The sequence below is a fragment of the Lissotriton vulgaris genome, unplaced genomic scaffold (genome assembly GCF_964263255.1).
Source record: "Lissotriton vulgaris unplaced genomic scaffold, aLisVul1.2 SCAFFOLD_225, whole genome shotgun sequence".
In the NCBI taxonomy this organism is placed as follows: domain Eukaryota; kingdom Metazoa; phylum Chordata; class Amphibia; order Caudata; family Salamandridae; genus Lissotriton; species Lissotriton vulgaris.
In genome coordinates this window covers 1,217,054-1,239,243 of record NW_028252812.1, presented here as the reverse complement: position 1 = coordinate 1,239,243, position 22,190 = coordinate 1,217,054, and the positions used below count along the sequence as shown (strand labels likewise).

Below are 22,190 nucleotides of genomic sequence, written 5' to 3'. Positions count from 1 at the left end.
AAGTCTATGTCTATCTCTAACTATTAAAGAGGGATAGCATATCACTAACAGAATATTTTTTAAGAAATAAACTTAATGTGTACAATATACTTCCATAATTAGAAGTTACCTTAGAGAAATTAGTTGAAGTTGACAGTGAAATTTGTTTTCAAGTGTACTTCAGGAAGCAGTAGTCAAAATGGCTGTGTTTCCCTCTCTTCTTTTATATATATTGTTGTACTTAACCAATCAAACGACAGGAAAAAATCGTAGAAAATGAGAGATACTTTTTAATTGGTTGTAAATTCTAACATTACAAGTGTGTTTTTGTCATGTAATTTACCTCAGGATATTTAGACAGGCCTGTAGCCTAAATGTCTCAATGGAATTTCACCAAATTTGGGCAAATGGTAGGGACTGCTATGTAGTAGGGCGTATTCTATATTTGATGAAAGTGTCTCCATTGGGTTTTCCGTAAATTACTTTCCCACCTTTTTTTATTTTGCGCTTACTAGTGCGCGCTCCAGTACGCGCACGGGCAGCGTAACGGGAGTCATCCATTTTGTGTTTCGGAACAATCGAGACACAAGATGGAGGGTAAACAATGTTCGGAATGGATAGAAGGGGGAACTGTAGAGACTTCTTGACCCTCTAGGTTTTCTGAGGGGGGCTTAGGAGGCTCATAAACGTAAAAAAAAAAAAAAAAATTCTTAAATTTTTCGCGGGGGTAGCGCCTGGTGCGCGCACCTTTAAGCGTACCCGTACGCGTACTTTGGTGAAAAATAGTGAAAAAAGTTAGAAAAAAATAAACGCTTTGAATGATCAGAGTTAGGGTAGCTCTGAAAAGAGCTTTTGGGTTCTGTGGTTGATTTAGGTACCTACAAGTAGGTTCCAATACACATTCTTAAATTCAGGAGGAATATTCTATTCCCCTCATCTGAGAAGTGCACTCCATCTCCTCTGTAGATGTCTTGCATGTTGTAACGCAAGTTATTATTGTATAATGAACCCATTCCATAGTCTCTCATGTAAGCAGAAACAGATTTATTTACATGTTTCCGTGCTTTCTCAAATTGTGGACCAAATTGGTTGGACCAGTTCCATTTCTGTCTTTGGCATATATTGGAATATACCAAGGCAGTGTGGGGAAAAAGTATCATCAATTGATGAAAGGTGTCCTTTAATAGCATTTCCAGACCTACCCCAGTTAATGTGCCTAGATCATTTCCACCACAGTGCACAATTATAAGGTCAGGTTCTGGCAGATGCAAAAAGGTTTTCACCAATGGTATCAATTGGTGACATTTTAATCCTCTGTGGCCAATCCACTTGATTTCCACATTTGATAAATCAAGGTTATGAAAATTTCTGCTAGCTGCATACCTTTGAGCCCAGTGGATGTAGCTATGTCCAATAACCCAAACAGAGTACATGATGTGAGAAGGTTCTGGTCCAGTCAGATGAAGTGTGGGAATGAAATGGCAGTTGGAACAGTAGGAGTTCACAAAAAAATAATTGTGGAGTTTCTGTGCTCTTGAATCACTAGCAATGATTGGTGGATTCAGATAGTTGAAAACTGAAAGTTAGGGTGTATGGTTATGTTGTGTGAAAGAAGCAATTTGAATGGTTTAAAAAAAATCACCAAAAGCAAAAATACCCTGTATAGGCTGCTGTATTCACAGGTCAAACATCCTTGCTGAGTTAATTTGCAACATTGTAAGATAAACTTTTGAACCTTAGAGTTCAGTTAGGAGGGAGTTGCTATGGTAACAGATAGAAAGGTTTGAGAGGGGGATGGGTGTTGGTTTGAAAATAGTGAGGGAAGAGTTTTCATTGGTTGAATTAAGGCATATGTGTACAAAGATAGAGATTTTCTATGCCAGTCTTGGTTTCAGTGTATTGAGAGCACACCTTTTCCTCTGCTAAAGAAAAATTGGTGTGTGTGTCTGACACTGTTTTCAATCTCCAAAAGCATTTCTAAAGGTAAGTAATGATTCATTTAATTTAGATAGAGATTTATTTTCTCTATGGAGAATATTTGGAAGCAGATAGTTATGTTTTAGAAGTGAAATTGTATGTTAGTATATAAGTCCTGCGCAGTGTTTTTTACATGTTATTTAAAAATCGATTTTGGGTGCAAATGAATGGTATTTTTATTTGGCCTTTTTTATGATTGCCATGTGCAGTTGATGCATGACTTTAAACATGGGTAATAAGTGATGCACTGGTGGCGCCAGGCTTTTATAAATGAGGCCCTGATTTTGTTTGATGAGATTGAGTGGTTTTAGTTAGGTTCTGTGCAGTGTTTCTTACATGTTATTGAAAAATCGATTTTTGGGTGCAATTGATTGGTATATGTATTTGGCCCTTATTTATGAATGCCATGTGCAGCTGATGCATGACTTTAAACATGGGTAATAAGTGACGCACTGGTGGCGCAAGGCTTTCATAAATAAGGCCCTGACTTTGTTTGATGATATTGAGTGGTTGTACTTAGGTTCTGTGCAGTGTTCCTTACATGTTATTTAAAAATCGATTTTTGGGTGCAATTGATTGGTATATGTATTTGGCCCTTATTTATGAATGCCATGTGCAGCTGATGCATGACTTTAAACATGGGTAATAAGTGACGCACTGGTGGCGCAAGGCTTTCATAAATAAGGCCCTGACTTTGTTTGATGATATTGATTGGTTGTACATAGGTTCTGCGCCGTGTTCCTTACATGTTATTGAAAAATCGATTTTTGGGTGCAATTGATTAGTATATGTATTTTGCCCTAATTTATGATTGCCATGTGCAACTGATGCATGACTTTAAACATGGGTAATAAGTGACGCACTGGTGGCGCAAGGCTTTCATAAATAAGGCCTGACTTTGTTTGATGATATTGAGTGGTTGTACTTAGGTTCTGTGCAGTGTTCCTTACATGTTATTCAAAAATCGATTTTTGGGTGCAATTGATTGGTATATGTATTTGGCCCTTATTTATGATTGCCATGTGCAGCTGATGCATGACTTTAAACATGGGTAATAAGTGACGCACTGGTGGCGCAAGGCTTTCATAAATAAGGCCCTGACTTTGTTTGATGATATTGATTGGTTGTACTTAGGTTCTGCGCCGTGTTCCTTACATGTTATTGAAAAATCGATTTTTGGGTGCAATTGATTAGTATATGTATTTTGCCCTAATTTATGATTGCCATGTGCAACTGATGCATGACTTTAAACATGGGTAATAAGTGACGCACTGGTGGCGCAAGGCTTTCATAAATAAGGCCTGACTTTGTTTGATGATATTGAGTGGTTGTACTTAGGTTCTGTGCAGTGTTCCTTACATGTTATTCAAAAATCGATTTTTGGGTGCAATTGATTGGTATATGTATTTGGCCCTTATTTATGATTGCCATGTGCAGCTGATGCATGACTTTAAACATGGGTAATAAGTGACGCACTGGTGGTGCAAGGCTTTCATAAATAAGGCTCTGACTTTGTTTGATGATATTGATTGGTTGTACATAGGTTCTGCACAGTGCTTCTTACATGTTAAACAAAAATCGATTTTTGGGTGCAATTGATTGGTATATGTATTTGGCCCTTATTTATGAATGCCATGTGCAGCTGATGCATGACTTTAAACATGGGTAATAAGTGACGCACTGGTGGCGCAAGGCTTTCATAAATAAGGCCCTGACTTTGTTTGATGATATTGATTGGTTGTACTTAGGTTCTGCGCCGTGTTTCTTACATGTTATTGAAAAATCGATTTTTGGGTGCAATTGATTAGTATATGTATTTTGCCCTAATTTATGATTGCCATGTGCAACTGATGCATGACTTTAAACATGGGTAATAAGTGACGCACTGGTGGCGCAAGGCTTTCATAAATAAGGCCCTGACTTTGTTTGATGATATTGATTGGTTGTACTTAGGTTCTGTGCAGTGTTCCTTACATGTTATTCAAAAATCGATTTTTGGGTGCAATTGATTGGTATATGTATTTGGTCCTTATTTATGATTGCCATGTGCAGCTGATGCATGACTTTAAACATGGGTAATAAGTGACGCACTGGTGGCGCAAGGCTTTCATAAATAAGGCTCTGACTTTGTTTGATGATATTGATTGGTTGTACATAGGTTCTGCACAGTGCTTCTTACATGTTATTGAAAAATCGATTTTTGGGTGCAATTGATTGGTATATGTATTTGGCCCTTATTTATGAATGCCATGTGCAGCTGATGCATGACTTTAAACATGGGTAATAAGTGACGCACTGGTGGCGCAAGGCTTTCATAAATAAGGCCCTGACTTTGTTTGATGATATTGAGTGGTTGTACTTAGGTTCTGTGCAGAGTTCCTTACATGTTATTCAAAAATCGATTTTTGGGTGCAATTGATTGGTATATGTATTTGGCCCTTATTTATGAATGCCATGTGCAGCTGATGCATGACTTTAAACATGGGTAATAAGTGACGCACTGGTGGCGCAAGGCTTTCATAAATAAGGCCCTGACTTTGTTTGATGATATTGATTGGTTGTACATAGGTTCTGCGCCGTGTTCCTTACATGTTATTGAAAAATCGATTTTTGGGTGCAATTGATTAGTATATGTATTTTGCCCTAATTTATGATTGCCATGTGCAACTGATGCATGACTTTAAACATGGGTAATAAGTGACGCACTGGTGGCGCAAGGCTTTCATAAATAAGGCCTGACTTTGTTTGATGATATTGAGTGGTTGTACTTAGGTTCTGTGCAGTGTTCCTTACATGTTATTCAAAAATCGATTTTTGGGTGCAATTGATTGGTATATGTATTTGGCCCTTATTTATGATTGCCATGTGCAGCTGATGCATGACTTTAAACATGGGTAATAAGTGACGCACTGGTGGCGCAAGGCTTTCATAAATAAGGCCCTGACTTTGTTTGATGATATTGATTGGTTGTACTTAGGTTCTGCGCCGTGTTCCTTACATGTTATTGAAAAATCGATTTTTGGGTGCAATTGATTAGTATATGTATTTTGCCCTAATTTATGATTGCCATGTGCAACTGATGCATGACTTTAAACATGGGTAATAAGTGACGCACTGGTGGCGCAAGGCTTTCATAAATAAGGCCTGACTTTGTTTGATGATATTGAGTGGTTGTACTTAGGTTCTGTGCAGTGTTCCTTACATGTTATTCAAAAATCGATTTTTGGGTGCAATTGATTGGTATATGTATTTGGCCCTTATTTATGATTGCCATGTGCAGCTGATGCATGACTTTAAACATGGGTAATAAGTGACGCACTGGTGGTGCAAGGCTTTCATAAATAAGGCTCTGACTTTGTTTGATGATATTGATTGGTTGTACATAGGTTCTGCACAGTGCTTCTTACATGTTAAACAAAAATCGATTTTTGGGTGCAATTGATTGGTATATGTATTTGGTCCTTATTTATGATTGCCATGTGCAGCTGATGCATGACTTTAAACATGGGTAATAAGTGACGCACTGGTGGCGCAAGGCTTTCATAAATAAGGCTCTGACTTTGTTTGATGATATTGATTGGTTGTACATAGGTTCTGCACAGTGCTTCTTACATGTTATTGAAAAATCGATTTTTGGGTGCAATTGATTGGTATATGTATTTGGCCCTTATTTATGAATGCCATGTGCAGCTGATGCATGACTTTAAACATGGGTAATAAGTGACGCACTGGTGGCGCAAGGCTTTCATAAATAAGGCCCTGACTTTGTTTGATGATATTGATTGGTTGTACTTAGGTTCTGCGCCGTGTTTCTTACATGTTATTGTAAAATTGATTTTTGGGTGCAATTGATTAGTATATGTATTTTGCCCTAATTTATGATTGCCATGTGCAACTGATGCATGACTTTAAACATGGGTAATAAGTGACGCACTGGTGGCGCAAGGCTTTCATAAATAAGGCCTGACTTTGTTTGATGATATTGAGTGGTTGTACTTAGGTTCTGTGCAGTGTTCCTTACATGTTATTCAAAAATCGATTTTGGGGTGCAATTGATTGGTATATGTATTTGGCACTTATTTATGATTGCCATGTGCAGCTGATGCATGACTTTAAACATGGGTAATAAGTGACGCACTGGTGGCGCAAGGCTTTCATAAATAAGGCTCTGACTTTGTTTGATGATATTGATTGGTTGTACATAGGTTCTGCACAGTGTTTCTTACATGTTATTCAAAAATCGATTTTTGGGTGCAATTGATTGGTATATGTATTTGGCCCTTATTTATGATTGCCATGTGCAGCTGATGCATGACTTTAAACATGGGTAATAAGTGACGCACTGGTGGCGCAAGGCTTTCATAAATAAGGCCCTGACTTTGTTTGATGATATTGATTGGTTGTACATAGGTTCTGCGCAGTGTTTCTTACATGTTATTCAAAAATCGATTTTTGGGTGCAATTGATTGGTATATGTATTTGGCCCTTATTTATGATTGCCATGTGCAGCCGATGCAAGACTTTAAACATGGGTAATAAGTGACGCACTGGTGGCGCAAGGCCTTTATAAATCAGACCCTGACTTTGTTTGATGATATTGAGTGGTTGTACTTAGGTTTTGCGCAGTGTTTCTTACATGTTATTGAAAAATCGATTTTTGGGTGCAATTGATTGGTATTTGCATTTGGCCCTTATTTATGAATGGCATGTGCAGCTGATGCTTGACTTTAAACATGGGTAATAAGTGACGCACTGGTGGCGCAAGGCCTTTAAAAATAAAGCCATGAGTTGCTATTGTATAAACTTAAATATGTTGCAATTTATTGTTTAAATTGTTTGCTTTTTAACATTACTTTGTTGTTTGCTAATAGTGGTCTTTCATGTGTTTTTTTAACAGAACAACAGATTCAAATCAACTTCTGAAAAGCAAGCAAAAATGCCTTCAAGGCAAAGAAATATCAAAAATACCATACGGAAAAGGAGAACATCAACAACAGAGTTTATGGAATCCTCTTCAACAACTACTTCAAAAAACACCAGAAAAGCTTCTGGTAAGCCAATTAAGTCTTTTCTTCGTAACATATGTCGTAGGAAAAAAAATGAAATTGCTAATGTGAATATACAGAAAAAGTCAACAAATCTAAAAAGGAAAGAGAAGCCCACAAAAAATGTTTCCATTGGACCAGGAGAGAAGAGAATGGTTAGCAATAGAAGAGTAAATGTTTTTAGGGACATTCGTAGGCGAATGTTTCGCAATAGGGTAGTTTTAAATTTGCTAAAAAATGAAAAGAAAAGTAAACTAAAAGCTGCTTTTTACAAGAAAAAGAAAAGTGTAGAAAAGATTGTTGATCAGGCTTTTGAAGTTAAGAAAAAATTATTTATTTTAATAATCAATAGAATTAGGATACTTAATAAGGCAATGGATGTTTTCAAATCGAACAGTAGATGGAAAAGAATTATTAATCGGAGTAATTTTTGTGAAGTATTTTCTGGTGAATGGATGCATAGTTCAAGTTCTGAGCCTTTTTTTAATGAGGAGAGTTACTTTCAGGAAAATGATTTGGTGCATGCGGTTGACACCAGTGGTCGTGCCTATGAGGTGAAAGATAGTTGTGTGATGGAAAAAGAGAAACTTGTACCTAGAGATGCAGAAGAGGTGTTAGCTGATGAAGTTTTAGGGAGACGTACTAAGGGTCCAGTGTACACATGGAAATGCAGTAGTATTTGTAGTGTGCGACAGGAATCAATTGATTTGCTTCGAAATTTCTTACGTACATATAGTAAAAAAAGTCTCAAACAAAAAATGAAGATCCTGCAAGAGTTAGATCCTTGCAGAGTGAGAGAAAGCACAGGTTTGCAAGGGCATTCACTAGCATGTCTTTCTAGAAAAGTTTGTCGGAGTGTTTTTCATCATTTTAGGATGTTAGCAGTGCATCATAATAACGTAAGGAAATTAGTGAGGAAGTTGTATTATGCAAAAAGTCCTGCACTTAAGCTTAAACAGTTAAATAGTGCTCTTTTGCATGGATCTGAAGTGGATGTGAAGACTATTTGTGAAGAAATTGAGTTTTGTTATTTTGGGAACAAAGAGGACAGTGTAGAAATAGATATAGTAATGGATGGTAATGCAGAAGATAATGGACAAATTTCAAGTATTGAAAAGTTTGATGAGGAAATTATCAAGTTTAAGGTGAAATCAAGTGAGAGGCCTAATGTAACTTGTGTGTGTTGTCGACGGACTCATTATAAAATTCAGACTAGGTTAGTTGATTTATATGCAAAAAGTGAATTGGAAAATAATAGTGAATGGGAGGATTTTGTAAGTTATTTGTTGGTGGAGAATTCTTTTGATTTGAGTTTGGATCAGCGTATTTGCACTTATTGTTTGAAAAAATTAAATGAAAATAGAATGCCTGCAAGAGCAGTTTATAATAATCTTCAGTTGATAGATATTCCTTCTGAATTGATGGATCTAAATACTTATGAATCTATTTTGATTCAATGTGTCCATCCTTTTCAGGCTATTGTACGCATGGAGCCTAAGACAGGGAAATTGCCTCCATCAGATTTACTGAGAGGATTAAAGGGAAGAGTTGTTTATTTGCCTCTAGATGTAAAGAAAAATATTAATACAATTGGTGTAGAAAGAGCAGAAGAAGATCCTTTAGTTATTCTAGTTAATGGGGTTCCAACAAAGAGTAAGAAAATTTGGCAAGATTTAGTGGATGTTAAAAAAGTCAAGAAGGCAACGTTGTATTTAGTTAAAAACAATGAGTACTACAAACATGTAAGTGTTGGAGTTGAGGAAACAGCTACAGAAGAAGATAGTGATTCTTCAGTTGGTCAAATTGAAAAAGTTGATGTGTCTAGAACTGAAGAAATATATGAACATTATACTGTTCATCCTTTGCATTCCAAAGAAGTAATGGGAAATGCAATTGACTTGTTTCAAATGAAGGCAGCAAAAGGAAGTCCCATTAGTGTATGGGAAGAAAGTTTGGAAGCTCGTTGTTTTCCACAATTATTTCCAACAGGTTGTGGTGGACGATATGATGATCGACCAGTTCAAATTCCTGCAGCTGAATACCGGACTCTAAGATTATATGCAGAAGATCCAAGGTTTCGTCAATGCATTCCATATTTATTTCATCTACTGTTTGAAAGTGATTTGTCTGGGCTTTCTTATGCAGTTAATCATATATTAAAAAGTGGACCTCATTTGCAAAATGTATGTGCAAGGGACTTTATGGAGAAAGTTAATCTGCAAGACAGTATTTTGGAATCTCAGCTAATCAATCTCATGGCATGTCAACGTGGAACCAATGAGTATTGGTTTCGTCGTCATGGAGAATTGAAATGTATGCTAAGAAACTTAGGAACTCCTACATGGTTCCTCACTCTTAGCTGTGCTGAGTATGCATGGGACGATTTACTTCAATTTCTACGAGAGGCAAATGAAAACATACCAAATATAGAATTGAAAACACCAGGAGAACTGTGTTCTTTAGATCCAGTGAATGTTTGCAGATATTTTAATCATAGATTTGAAGCTATGATGTCTTTTATTACCAACAAAAAAAATCCTCCCCTTGGAGAGGTTTTGGATTTCTTTTGGAGGAAGGAATATCAAGCGAGAGGTGCTCCTCATATACATATGTTGTTGTGGATTAAAGATGCACCCAAATTTGGAACAGATTCAGATGAAACAGTGATGAGTTTCATTGAAGAGTATTCAACATGTGCTGTTCCAAAATCTACTGAAGAAAACAATTTAAGGCAACAAGTTTTACGTTTTCAATCTCATCGTTGTGGAAAGTACTGTCGTCGAAAATTTAAAAACAAGGAAAAGTACTACACGAAATGTCGTTTTGCATTTCCTCGACCAGTGATTTCTAAGGGAAGAGTAAATAATTTGATGTCATCTCTACGACATACTGTGACGAGAAAATCTCCCAAAAACACATATAATTTGAAAAGAAATGAAGAATCTAAGTACATCAACGATTACAACCCAGTGATTTTGTCCATGTGGAATGCTAACATGGATATTCAGTTCGTTGCTGACAACTCTATTGCTGTGGCTCGATATGTGACATCTTACATCACCAAAAAAGAAAAGACAGAACTGAAGGAAATGTGGGAGGACATTTCACATGAAAAGAGTCTAAGCAAGAAATTATACAGTTTCAGTCTGAAGATGTTGTCGCATCGAGAAATTGGAGCATATGAATGTTCTGATCGGTTATCATCAGCAAGTCTCTATGCCAAATCAAGAACAATCATTTGGGTGAGTCTTGGTCTTGCTGCCACACGAAACCGAGTTTTGAAATCTGTACAAGAAATTGAATATTTGGCGGAAAAAGAACCAAACAGTACAGATATTTTGAAGACAAATATGTTGGATACATACTATCCAAATAGAAGTACTCACCTTGAGAACACATGTTTGTATGAAGTTCTTCAAAACTACAGTTATAAGAGGAACATCACAGAAGATATCAATAATGGAAAATATGCACTCATTGGCTATGAAGGATGTCTAGTGAAGCAGAAAAAAGGCCATTTGATTAATCATCGAAAATTGAGTTGTGAAGTTCCAGACAAAAGAGAATTTTACTACTTAGCTCTTTTGCAACTCTTTAAGCCATGGCGTACAGAAGAGGAACTACTTGGAGATTTTCTCTGTTATGAAGACTCTTTTAATGCAACTAAGGATACCATAGAATGTCCTATTTTTCTAAATTATCTGCAAATGTTGAATGAAGAAATGGAGCAAGAAACCACAATTGCTGAAGAGATAGCTAGAAACAGTTCTCAAGATAGTCAGAGTTCTACTTCATTGAGCCAGGATCCACTAGGAGGACCAATTATCCAAAATGAAGCTGCCACTGCCATGGATGAGGTGGAAAGAGCTATGGAACAAGCTCAAGAGGATGGAGTTAACTTAGAAGATTTGGTAACGCAACTAAACATTGAGCAGAAAAAGATATATGATGAAGTCACAGAGCAGATTGAACATGGATTCAGACATGAGAAAAAAGAGTGCTCATGTATATTATTTGACCCTGTCCGACTGTATGTAAGTGGAGAAGCGGGGACAGGAAAAAGTTTTCTAATTAAAGCCGTTGCAAGTTATCTGCAGAAAAGGACTGATTCACCACTGTCTTGTGTTGTAACTGCTCCAACTGGTCTGGCAGCACATAACATTAAAGGGATTACTCTACATCGTTTATTGATGCTGCCAGTTGAACATGATAATAAATTGCATTACAACAAGCTATCTGGAGATGCGTGTTCTGAAGTTTCAAGAGTCTTGAAGAAAATGAAACTTCTTATCATAGATGAAGTAAGCATGGTCTCAAATCTAATGCTTGCTTTTGTGCATTTGAGAATGCAAGAAATTCTTAAAACAGACTATGATGTGTTATTTGGAGGAAAACACATTATTGTTTTTGGAGATCTATTGCAGTTGACTCCAGTAAAAGGACAACCAGTGTTTAAAATGCTCACGCATGAAGATACCAGGAAGTCCCTTGGAAGCATTGGAAATGTTAATATATGGCTAAATTTTAAATATGCTGAACTGCTTCAAAATATGCGACAGGCCAAGGATGAAGATTATAAAAATATTCTACAAGATGTAAGAATTGGAAAAATGACTGAGAAAGGGAAAAAAGCTTTGCATAGTCGATTAATTTCAAATTTGTATCCAAATGACAACATTCTTCCAGAGAATATTTTTAAAAAAATGACTGAGAAGAAATCTGGGATATGTTTGATGCCAACTCTGCAAGAATGTTCCATCTTCAACCAAAAAATGTTAGACTTAGAAAATGAAGAGATTGTGAAACTAGAAGCAATAGATAAAATAGAGCATATGGGTGCAACAATTGTTTTGTCAGAAAATTTGAAAATTAAATTGCATTCATTGGAGAAAAGTATTTCAAAAACAGCTGGTTTTGAAAAGACTCTGAATGTGTGTTTAAATTGTCGTATCATTTTGAGAAGGAATTTAAATGTTGAAAGCGGTCTGGTAAATGGAGCAATGGGTTATGTTGTTGATTTTGTGAATTACAGAAATAGAGATGGAATTGAATTTTTAAAAATAAAATTTGATGGCATTGAACAAGTACAACAAATAAGTCGTTGTTCTGCTAGATTTTTACTTGTAAAAGACTTATATGTTCGCCGAAAACAGTTTCCTGTTTGTTTGGCGTATGCAGTGACAATTCATAAATCTCAAGGTTTAAGTGTAGATAGTGCATTGGTGAACATTGGAAGATCTGTGTTTAAAGAGGGTATGGCATATGTGGCATTATCTCGAGTCAGAACTTTATCAGGATTGTATTTGATTGCGTGTGATGAGACAAAGATTTCTGCAGATCTAGATTGTGTTAAAGAATACAATAGGTTAAGAAGAGAGTATGCTCCACATCTGCCTCAATATCCTCTGTTTGAAAAACGTGTGGTAGGCCGAAAAAGAAGAAATGAGGATAATTGTAGTGAGGTAGTTGCAAAAAGACAAAAAGTAGAGAAAACTGTAATTGAAAACAGGAAGAAAAAGAATTGTGGAGAAAATGTTGTTGGATTTCAGTTTGAAAACAGTTCTGGTGTCAACTGCTATGCTAATGTAGTGGTTAATGTTGTTTTTTTTCTTAAAAGTTTACAAGAACAGATTGTTGAAAATCGGGATCAAAGATTGTGTGGTTTATTGAATTCTGTGTTTCAGAAATGTAGCAGTGTTACAGCACAAATAGAAAGTGTAACAGAAATTCGAAATATTTTAGATTTGTGTTCTGGTCAAGATAAATTTTCACAGAACATTCAGCAGGATTGTCAGGAATTTTTAATGTATATGTTTGGTGTTTTGGAAGATGAAGGTGTAGATGTAGATAATCTTTTCAGTCTTTCTTATCAATGGCAGCATGACTGCCACAATTGTAGTTTATCAAGTACTACTACAATAGACACTGAAAGATTTATATATTTGACTTTACCAGACTGTAAATCAGTGTCTTTTAAAAATCTAGTTAAAGCAGCAGATCATAATATGGTGTGTACCCAATGTAACTGTACAATGCTGTCCACATTATTTATACAAAGGTATGGGCAGTATATCATTTTAGTTTTCCAACGATGTAGACCTGATGGAACTAAATTGACAACTTCTATCAAAAATTTTGTGGCTTCTCAGTTATCAATTTCTGGAAGGACCTTTACAACTGAAGCTATTATTTATCATGATGGACCTTCGACCACCTCAGGACATTATACATGCTACTTAAAATCTGAAAATGGATGGAGTTACTGCAATGATTCTCATTTAACTTATAAACAACGTTTGCCTTATGACTCTACAAATTCTTATCTAGTGTTTTTAAAACCAAAGTTTTAGTAAAGGGAATTGGCCTTTGAGGACGGGAATAGTTAATAAAAGTTAGTTAGTTAGTTAGTTAATCTAATATTTGAAATTATTTATCTCATGTAGATACTTTAAGTGGATCTCAAAGTAAAAAATACTGATATATCTGACACAAATTGGCCGTGAGGAAAATGTAAGATATGATGTTGTTAGATCTTTTTTCATAGGAAGTTGATGAAATCGAAGTTATAGAGCACAGGAGACTTTTTTCACCAAAAGGACCTTCACTATCTGCAATCTCATGTAGATACTTTAAGTGGATCTCAAAGTAAAAAATACCGATATATCTGACACAAATTGGCCGTGAGGATTGTGTATGGTATGATGTTTTTAGATCTTTTTTCATAGGAAGTCGATGAAATGGAACTTATAAGGAACAGCAGACTTTTTTTCTACCAAAAGGACCTTCACTATCTTCTACTTGGCCTCATGGAAAAGTAAGTGAATCAAAGATTAGTGTACATATATGAGATGTATGTTTGAATGGGTTTTTTTAAACACAATCTTTTAGATTGTGTTTTTTTTTTCCCGCTGTTATATGATGAAGACTTTGAACTCACTAATTTAAGTGGAATTCAATATATTCTGAGAACAGCAAAAATAAATAATGTAACATATTGTAGAAGTTATTGTGTTGTTTGCTTTATGTAATTTATATTGTGTTCACATTATTATGCACTCATTTTCTTCTTCACCCTTATTTACCTCTCTTTACTAATTTACACTCTTTTTTCATTGCTGTTTCTTTACTGTACTTCATTCACAACTTCTTAATGTAATAAGAACTATCTGCATTTCCTCAGTTCCTTCCACCACTTTTTATCTTTTTTATATTCTCTTAGTACCACTGCTTTAGTTTCCTAACCCTCTTTCTCTTTCTCCATTTTTTTTTCTTTCACACTCATTGTACTGTAGTTCAGTTAGTTCTTCCTTTTGTCTTTCTGTGTACTTACTCTCTCACTCCTGTTTTATCCATCGTTCTATACTAACTTCATTCCTTTCATCCCTTCACTCTGTGACTTCACTTCACTCACTCTCAATCATCTTCTATTCCTCTATTTTATTTATAGTTTATCAATCTGACTTCTCTCTTTTTCAATCATTTTTCTTTTAGTTTCTTATCTTTACTCATTTTGTTTTGATATTTTACATTCTTTTAGTATCTTTTTTACCTTTAGGAATTTGATCTCCAACTATTTCTTTTTCCTTTTTTTTTCTTTCTACATTACTTTCTTTCTGTTTTTGTATCCTTTACTATTGCTTCATTTCTAAGTAAACTTTTGTAGATTTTTAAACCTCATGAACTGTTTCTTCTATTTTAATATACATTTTTATGTAATTATAACATGTTTTTTCCGTTATCTTTCACAGATACAAATTTGCATAGATTATATGGTAAGTGTGTTTGTAAAATGTTTTTTGTTATCACCTTTTGTTTTATTTTCACTATTTTTCTGTCACCCTACCGCACACCTATTTCCTTACTTTGCTTCCCTCACTTATTCTTTTGTTGCATGTTTACTTCCGACCACATTCAATTTCTTTCAGTACTTCTGCCTATGCACACTCCTTCACTTACCTTTTTTACTGGTTCACTTAGTCCCTTTGTGACAGTCCTTCTTTTACTCTCTCTCTTCTTTCTGTCTATTACTCCCCATGTGTTACCCTTATTCACTTACATGTACCCTCTTTCACCCCTCTTTACTTATATTCACTGATATTTACTTTCCCTCAATCACTGCTATTCTTTTCCTCTGATTCCGTCACTACCTGACATTCCCATACTTAACTGTCCTTCTTTTTACTTTCAACATCCATTTACATTCTCCCTTAACCTCTGCTTTAGTCTTCTTCCTATTTCTTCTTTCTTTTGCTCCATTACTCATTTTTCTTTTCTCAGTTACTTCCTTTTACAGTTTTTATCTGTCTTACTATCTATTACACAGTCCCTCCTTCATTTTTTTTTCTTTTTTTTTGTTAGTGCGCTGACGGTACGCGCACCAGTGCGCGCACCGAAAGCGCACCAAAGTGAAATATAAAAAAAAAATATTTTAAATTAAAAATATTATCGCAATATACATTATAGTGTTCATTTTTACAAAAACATACTTTAGCAATTCACTAAAAAACACATAGGTATGAGTATGAATAAAAAGTTAGGAATTAGCATTAAAAAAACCTATGAAATTCACTGAAAAAACCATAGGTTTCACACCAGTTATAGTTAGGAATTAGCATTTAAAAAACCTATGAAATTCACTGAAAAAACCATAGGTTTCACACCAGTTATAGTTAGGAATTGGCATTTAAAAAACCTATTAAATTCACTGAAAAAACCATAGGTTTCACACCAGTTATAGTTAGCTGGAAATTTTACTGATATAAAACCATTGAAATTCCCACGTTATAGTTAGTCGGACTCACTATAACTTGCGCGTGCAATGCACTGCTGATGACGTCACATATTACATCACTCATGACATGGTCAGTGACATCACTCATGACATCACTGATGACACCATCCTTGTGACACAGTGACAGACCTCCTCTCAGTGTAAAGTAACCCTTGAGACACATATTCAAAAATAGAAACTGAAATTTTTAAAAAATGGACATACCTATATCAGTTACAACAAGCAATTCTGTACTTCCACTATCTATATACTCATCCACTCATTCACCAACAGTTCTATATAGTCACTCATACATATACTCACTCATCATATGAAGAGATACACCTATACATTCTGTTACACACCGACATTCATCCAAAAGTTATTCACACACATATTCACACGTGCAAATAAACTATTGAACAACCATTTATTTGAAAATAGAGTTATACACACACTTCCACCTTACTTCTATTGAAAATTACACATATTTATTCTCTTAAACAATCACTTATAGAAACACATACTTATTTAAACAGGAAATCTTACAATCTCTTACTCTCACATATACTCAGTTATATACATCAATATTCATATATACTAGATTAAAACATATGTAGTTACTGATAAAGACACTAGTGAGACAGTCATTCACTCACTAACAAACACATATAGACACTCATCCACCCATACAGTCCTGTACATATGCTGTCTTCAAAACACATACAAACAAAGAGTCAGTCACTCATGCATCTATGTGCTAAGTAATACCTCCACCAAACCATATAGACACTCATACTAATACTAATAAAAATATCAAATAACCCATATACATACGCATGTAGCTACTTATCAACACATGTAGCCACTTATACACAAAGTGAAACACTAATATATGTATTTAAATATTTAAACATAACTCACTAATATTTATTTTTCAGAAAGACACATATTCACTGGATGGTGTCATCAGTGATGTCATGAGTGATGTCACTGACCATGTCATGAGTGATGTAATATGTGACGTCATCAGCAGTGCATTGCACGCGCAAGTTATAGTGAGTCCGACTAACTATAACGTGGGAATTTCAATGGTTTTATATCAGTAAAATTTCCAGCTAACTATAACTGGTGTGAAACCTATGGTTTTTTCAGTGAATTTAATAGGTTTTTTAAATGCCAATTCCTAACTATAACTGGTGTGAAACCTATGGTTTTTTCAGTGAATATATATATATATATATATATATATATATATATATATATATATATATATATATATATATATTACCTACTGGCGATAGCCAGTAGGTATATATAGTTAGGATTTTTTTCCTATGGGATTTTTGAAAATTCTATGTCGAATAACTTTGGCGTTTGAGGACAGAATTGGCTGAAATTTTCAGGAAAATGGAACATTTTGTTTCTGAGCAGCCCCTGAAAATTTGGGGGGGTTTCGTCAAGGGGGGGCCGAGAAAAAAGGGGGGTCCCAAAACGTGTTTTTCCCATGCAATTTTCCATAGGGCGGTTGGCCTCACTTTTAGCCTGAACGGCTGAATGGATTTACACCAAACTTGGCAAAATTGTAGGGACTGGTAGCCCGATGTGCCTTTGCTATGTCTCAAGATATAGGCTCCAGTGGTTTTTACGAAAATTAACTTTGAAAAATATATATTGGGCTACATTGGGCTATATATATGTTGGAGCCCAAATGTAGCCCAATGTAGCCCAATGTAGCCCAAAGATGGCCACCAGAGACAAAAAAAACAAATGTAGCCCAAATATCAGCCAGATGTAGCCCAACTATAGCCCAATGACAGAATGTCCCAGAGTGTTCTAAAGAACAACTAGAGTGCTAACAGTCCTACTTATTACAAAGGTATGGCACACCTGAAGCCATCTTGATTGGAATAAAGTGGTAACTCTTAAAACATTTAATTTAAAAAGGAACAAAATGAGGGGGATCATTTTGCCATAGAAAGTATGATTAGCGAATATATGACGAAATCCCGCATACCATCAGTCCGCAAAAAAAATCCCGCGTGTACTATTAGGCCGCAAATTAAAATAACGAAAACTTTTAGAACGAATATGCCTTTAGCATACACTGAACAACTAAACTACCCTACACCCTAAAACACTACCCCCAGCATGACCCTACACTACACAAACAGTACAACACTACCCTAAACCCTAAAACACTACCCCCAGCATGACCCTACACTACGCAAACACTACAACACTACCCAAAACCCTAAAACACTACACCCCAGCATGACCCTACACTACGCAAACACTACAACACTACCCTAAACCCTAAAACACTACCCCCAGCATGACCCTACACTACACAAACACTACAACACAACCCTAAACCCTAAAACACTACCCCCAGCATGACCCTACACTACGCAAACACTACAACACAACCCTAAACCCTAAAACACTACCCCCAGCATGACCCTACACTGCGCAAACACTACAACACTACCCTAAACCCTAAAACACTACCCCCAGCATGACCCTACACTACGCAAACACTACAACACTACCCAAAACCCTAAAACACTACACCCCAGCATGACCCTACACTACACAAACACTGCAACACTACCCTAAACCCTAAAACACTACCCCCAGCAGGACCCTACACTACGCAAACACTACAACACTAACCTAAACCCTAAAACACTACCCCCAGCATGACCCTACACTACGCAAACACTACAACACTACCCTAAACCCTAAAACACTACCACCAGCATGACCCTACACCACGCAAACACTACAACACTACCCTAAACCCTAAAACACTACCCCCAGCATGACCCTACACTACGCAAACACTACAACACTACCCAAAACCCTAAAACACTACCCTCAGCATGACCCTACACTACGCAAACACTACAACACAACCCTAAACCCTAAAACACTACCCCCAGCATGACCCTTCACTACGCAAACACTACAACACAACCCTAAACCCTAAAACACTACACCCCAGCATGACCCTACACTACGCAAACACTACAACACTACCCAAAACCCTAAAACACTACACCCCAGCATGACCCTACACTACGCAAACACTACAACACTACCCAAAACCCTAAAACACTACCCCCAGCATGACCCTACACTACGCAAACACTACAACACTACCCAAAACCCTAAAACACTACCCCCAGCATGACCCTACACTACGCAAACACTACAACACTATCCTAAACCCTAAAACACTACGCCCAGCATGACCCTACACTACGCAAACACTACAACACTACCCTAAACCCTAAAACACTAGCCCCAGCATGACCCTACACTACGCAAACACTACAACACAACCCTAAACCCTAAAACACTACCCCCAGCATGACCCTACACTACGCAAACACTACAACACTACCCTAAACCCTAAAACACTACCCTCAGCATGACCCTACACTACGCAAACACTACAACACAACCCTAAACCCTAAAACACTACCCCCAGCATGACCCTACACTAAACAACCACCACAACTCTACACTACACTAACACAACACTACACTACACAACACTACACTACACTACACAATCACTAACCCACGAAAAAATTAACACAAACCAACTTACCTCTCTCGTCATCGTGGTTTTCACAACGCAAATGCATTTACCATACATGCCTTTAAAACGTAATTCTTTGTAAAGGCATGAGCGATAAATGCACATGCGTTTTGAAAAAATGCAGGATAATGGTATGCGAGGTCAATTACCTTGCGGGATAATGGTATGCGGACTGAAAGTCTGCGGGATAAAAAATGTGGGAAAATGGCTGCAAACCATGATTAGCAGCAGACTTCCCTGGTGAGCACTAGCTTTACTACAGTGATCTAATGAGCAACTAGAGTGCTAACATTCAGAATTTATGGCAAATGGGTGAAACATCTGAATGCCTTCTTGATAGAACCAAAGTAAACAAGCATTGAAAATGCAATAGATCTCGCCCTCGTTTAAGTTAAAGCCATTCTGTTTGTAATGAGGTGGCTTTTTAGCTTTGCTTTTATTAGTGTTTTTAAAACTTTCATGTAAATAACATGCATATGTATATGTATGCATGCATTTATATTTATATAGATATGCAGATTATATATGTTTATATATGTATATTACCTACTGGCGATAGCCAGTGGGTATATATAGTTAGGATTTTTTCTCTATGGGATTTCTGAAAATTCTATGTCTAATAACTTTGGCGTTTGTGGACGGAATTGGCTGAAATTTTCTGGAAAATGGCACATTTTGTTTCTGAGCAGCCCCTGAAAATTTGGGGGGGTTTCGTCAAGGGGGGGGCCGAGAAACAAGGGGGGTCCCAAAACACGTTTTTCCCATTCATTTTTCCGTAGGGCGGTGGGACTCACTTTTAGCTCGAACGGCTGAATAGTTTTACATGAAACTTGGCAAAATTGTAGATATGGTTTGCCCCACGTGCCTTTGCTATGTCTCAATATATGTGCTCCAGTGGATTTTGAGAAATTAACGTTTAAAAAAATATATATATCTGTGACAGCGCTCCGGTTAGCGCCCCGGTTTGCGTACCTGACGCGTAACGGAACTTCGCGAAGCGAAGCTGATTGGCTCTCCGGTGTCTGTCAACATTCTAAACAGTCCGGAGCGGCCGCCATCTTGTCTCTCAGTACGATCGAGAGACAAGATGTGGTGAAAAACGAAGGGGGAAATGAAGGAAAGGGGGCAAGGTAGACCACTCCTGACCCCCTAGGATTGATGAGGGGGATATTAAAGTGCCCCGCGGGGCAAAAAAAATAAAAATAATTTTTTTGCGATTTTACGCCGTAGAGGCGCGTCCCGGTACGCGAACCGGGCAGCTCACCAGGCAGCTAACCGGGCAGCTAACCGGCAGCGTAGCTGTCAACATTGTAAACAGTCCGGAGCGGCCGCCATCTTGTCTCTCGGTAGGTTCGAGAGACAAGATGTGGTGAAAAAAGAAGGGGGAAATGAAGGAAAGGGGGCAAGGTAAACCCCTCCTGACCCCCTAGGATTGATGAGGGGGATATTAAAGTCCCCCGCGATATTTCGCGGTAGAGGCGCTTCCCGGTACGCGAACCGGGCAGCTAACCGGCAGCGTAACGGGAGTCCGCCATCTTGTGTTTTTGGAGCGTCCGGTTCGCGTACCGGGTAGCGTCCCGGTAAGCGTAACAAGGGGAAAACCAAGAGAAACAGTAAAAAAAAAAATTAAGGGAATAGATTTCCAGCAAACTTGACAAAATTGTAGGGACTGTTTGTTTGATGTGCCTTTGCAAGGCCTCAAGATATGTGCACGTGTGGATTTTGTCTAATTAAGGTTAAAAAAAATATATATATCTGTAAGCGTGCTCCGGCACGCTTACGTTACGGGTTTTGTTTGCGCTGCAGAGCCGATACATCACGGTTATGCGACGCGTCATGAGGCGTCTCACGTGGCTACGTGATACGTCACGTAATAAAGAATATATTTTACAGCTATAGATATTAGCTTTTAAAAAACCAATGAAATTCACTGAAAAAACCATAGGTTATAGACCATATATAGTTAGGAATTTGCATTTACAAAACCTTGAAAATTCACTGAAAAAACCATAGGTTAGAGACCATATATAGTTAGCTGGACATTTTATTGACATAAAACCAATGAAATTCCATATATAGTTAGTTGCACTAACTATATATCGCGCACCCGCAATCCACTGCTGATGATGTCACATATTACATCATTCATGACATGGTCAGTGACATCACTGATGACATCACTGATGACATCTCAAATGACATCACTGATGACATCACTGATGACATCTCAAATGACATCACTGATGACATCATGACACACCAATACCAGTTACTACATACGCTCTCACTGATTCCTACGTCTACACACACATTCACTCATTCACCCATACAATCACTCATACATACAGTCACTCATTTTTACAACACTATCATATGCACTCATACACCTATGCAGACACTCACACACTGCCACTCATCCATGGAGTTACTCACACATCTAGTCAGTCCTGTAAAGAATCAATCACACTTCCATTTCCTCATCTATACAGTTAAACACAGAACACCATACTTCAGTGACATCACTGATGACATCACTGATGACATCTCAAATGACATCACTTATGACATCTCAAATGACATCACTGATGACATCATGACACACCAATACCAGTTACTACATACGCACTCACTGATTCCTACGTCTACACACACATTCACTCATTCACCCATACAATCACTCATACATACAGTCACTCATTATTACAAGACTATCATATGCACTCATACACCTAGTCAGTCCTGTGAAGAATCAATCACACTTCGATTTCCTCATCTATACAGTTAAACACAGAACACCATACTTTTCACA

The 22,190-nt window shown here is 37.0% G+C and overlaps 1 protein-coding gene across 1 annotated transcript in view; it reads left to right on the top strand.

Annotated features, from left to right (window-relative positions):
• The first annotated feature begins 1,857 nt into the window (after positions 1-1,857).
• LOC147662010 (uncharacterized) overlaps positions 1,858-22,190 on the top strand; it is a 39,532-nt gene continuing 19,199 nt past the window's right edge. The window contains exons 1-2 of the mRNA XM_086951188.1: positions 1,858-1,962; positions 6,854-11,596. Of these exons, the coding sequence (XP_086807314.1) occupies positions 6,893-11,596 (4,704 nt within the window). The 5' untranslated portion in view covers positions 1,858-1,962; positions 6,854-6,892. The remainder of the gene's footprint in view (positions 1,963-6,853; positions 11,597-22,190) is intronic.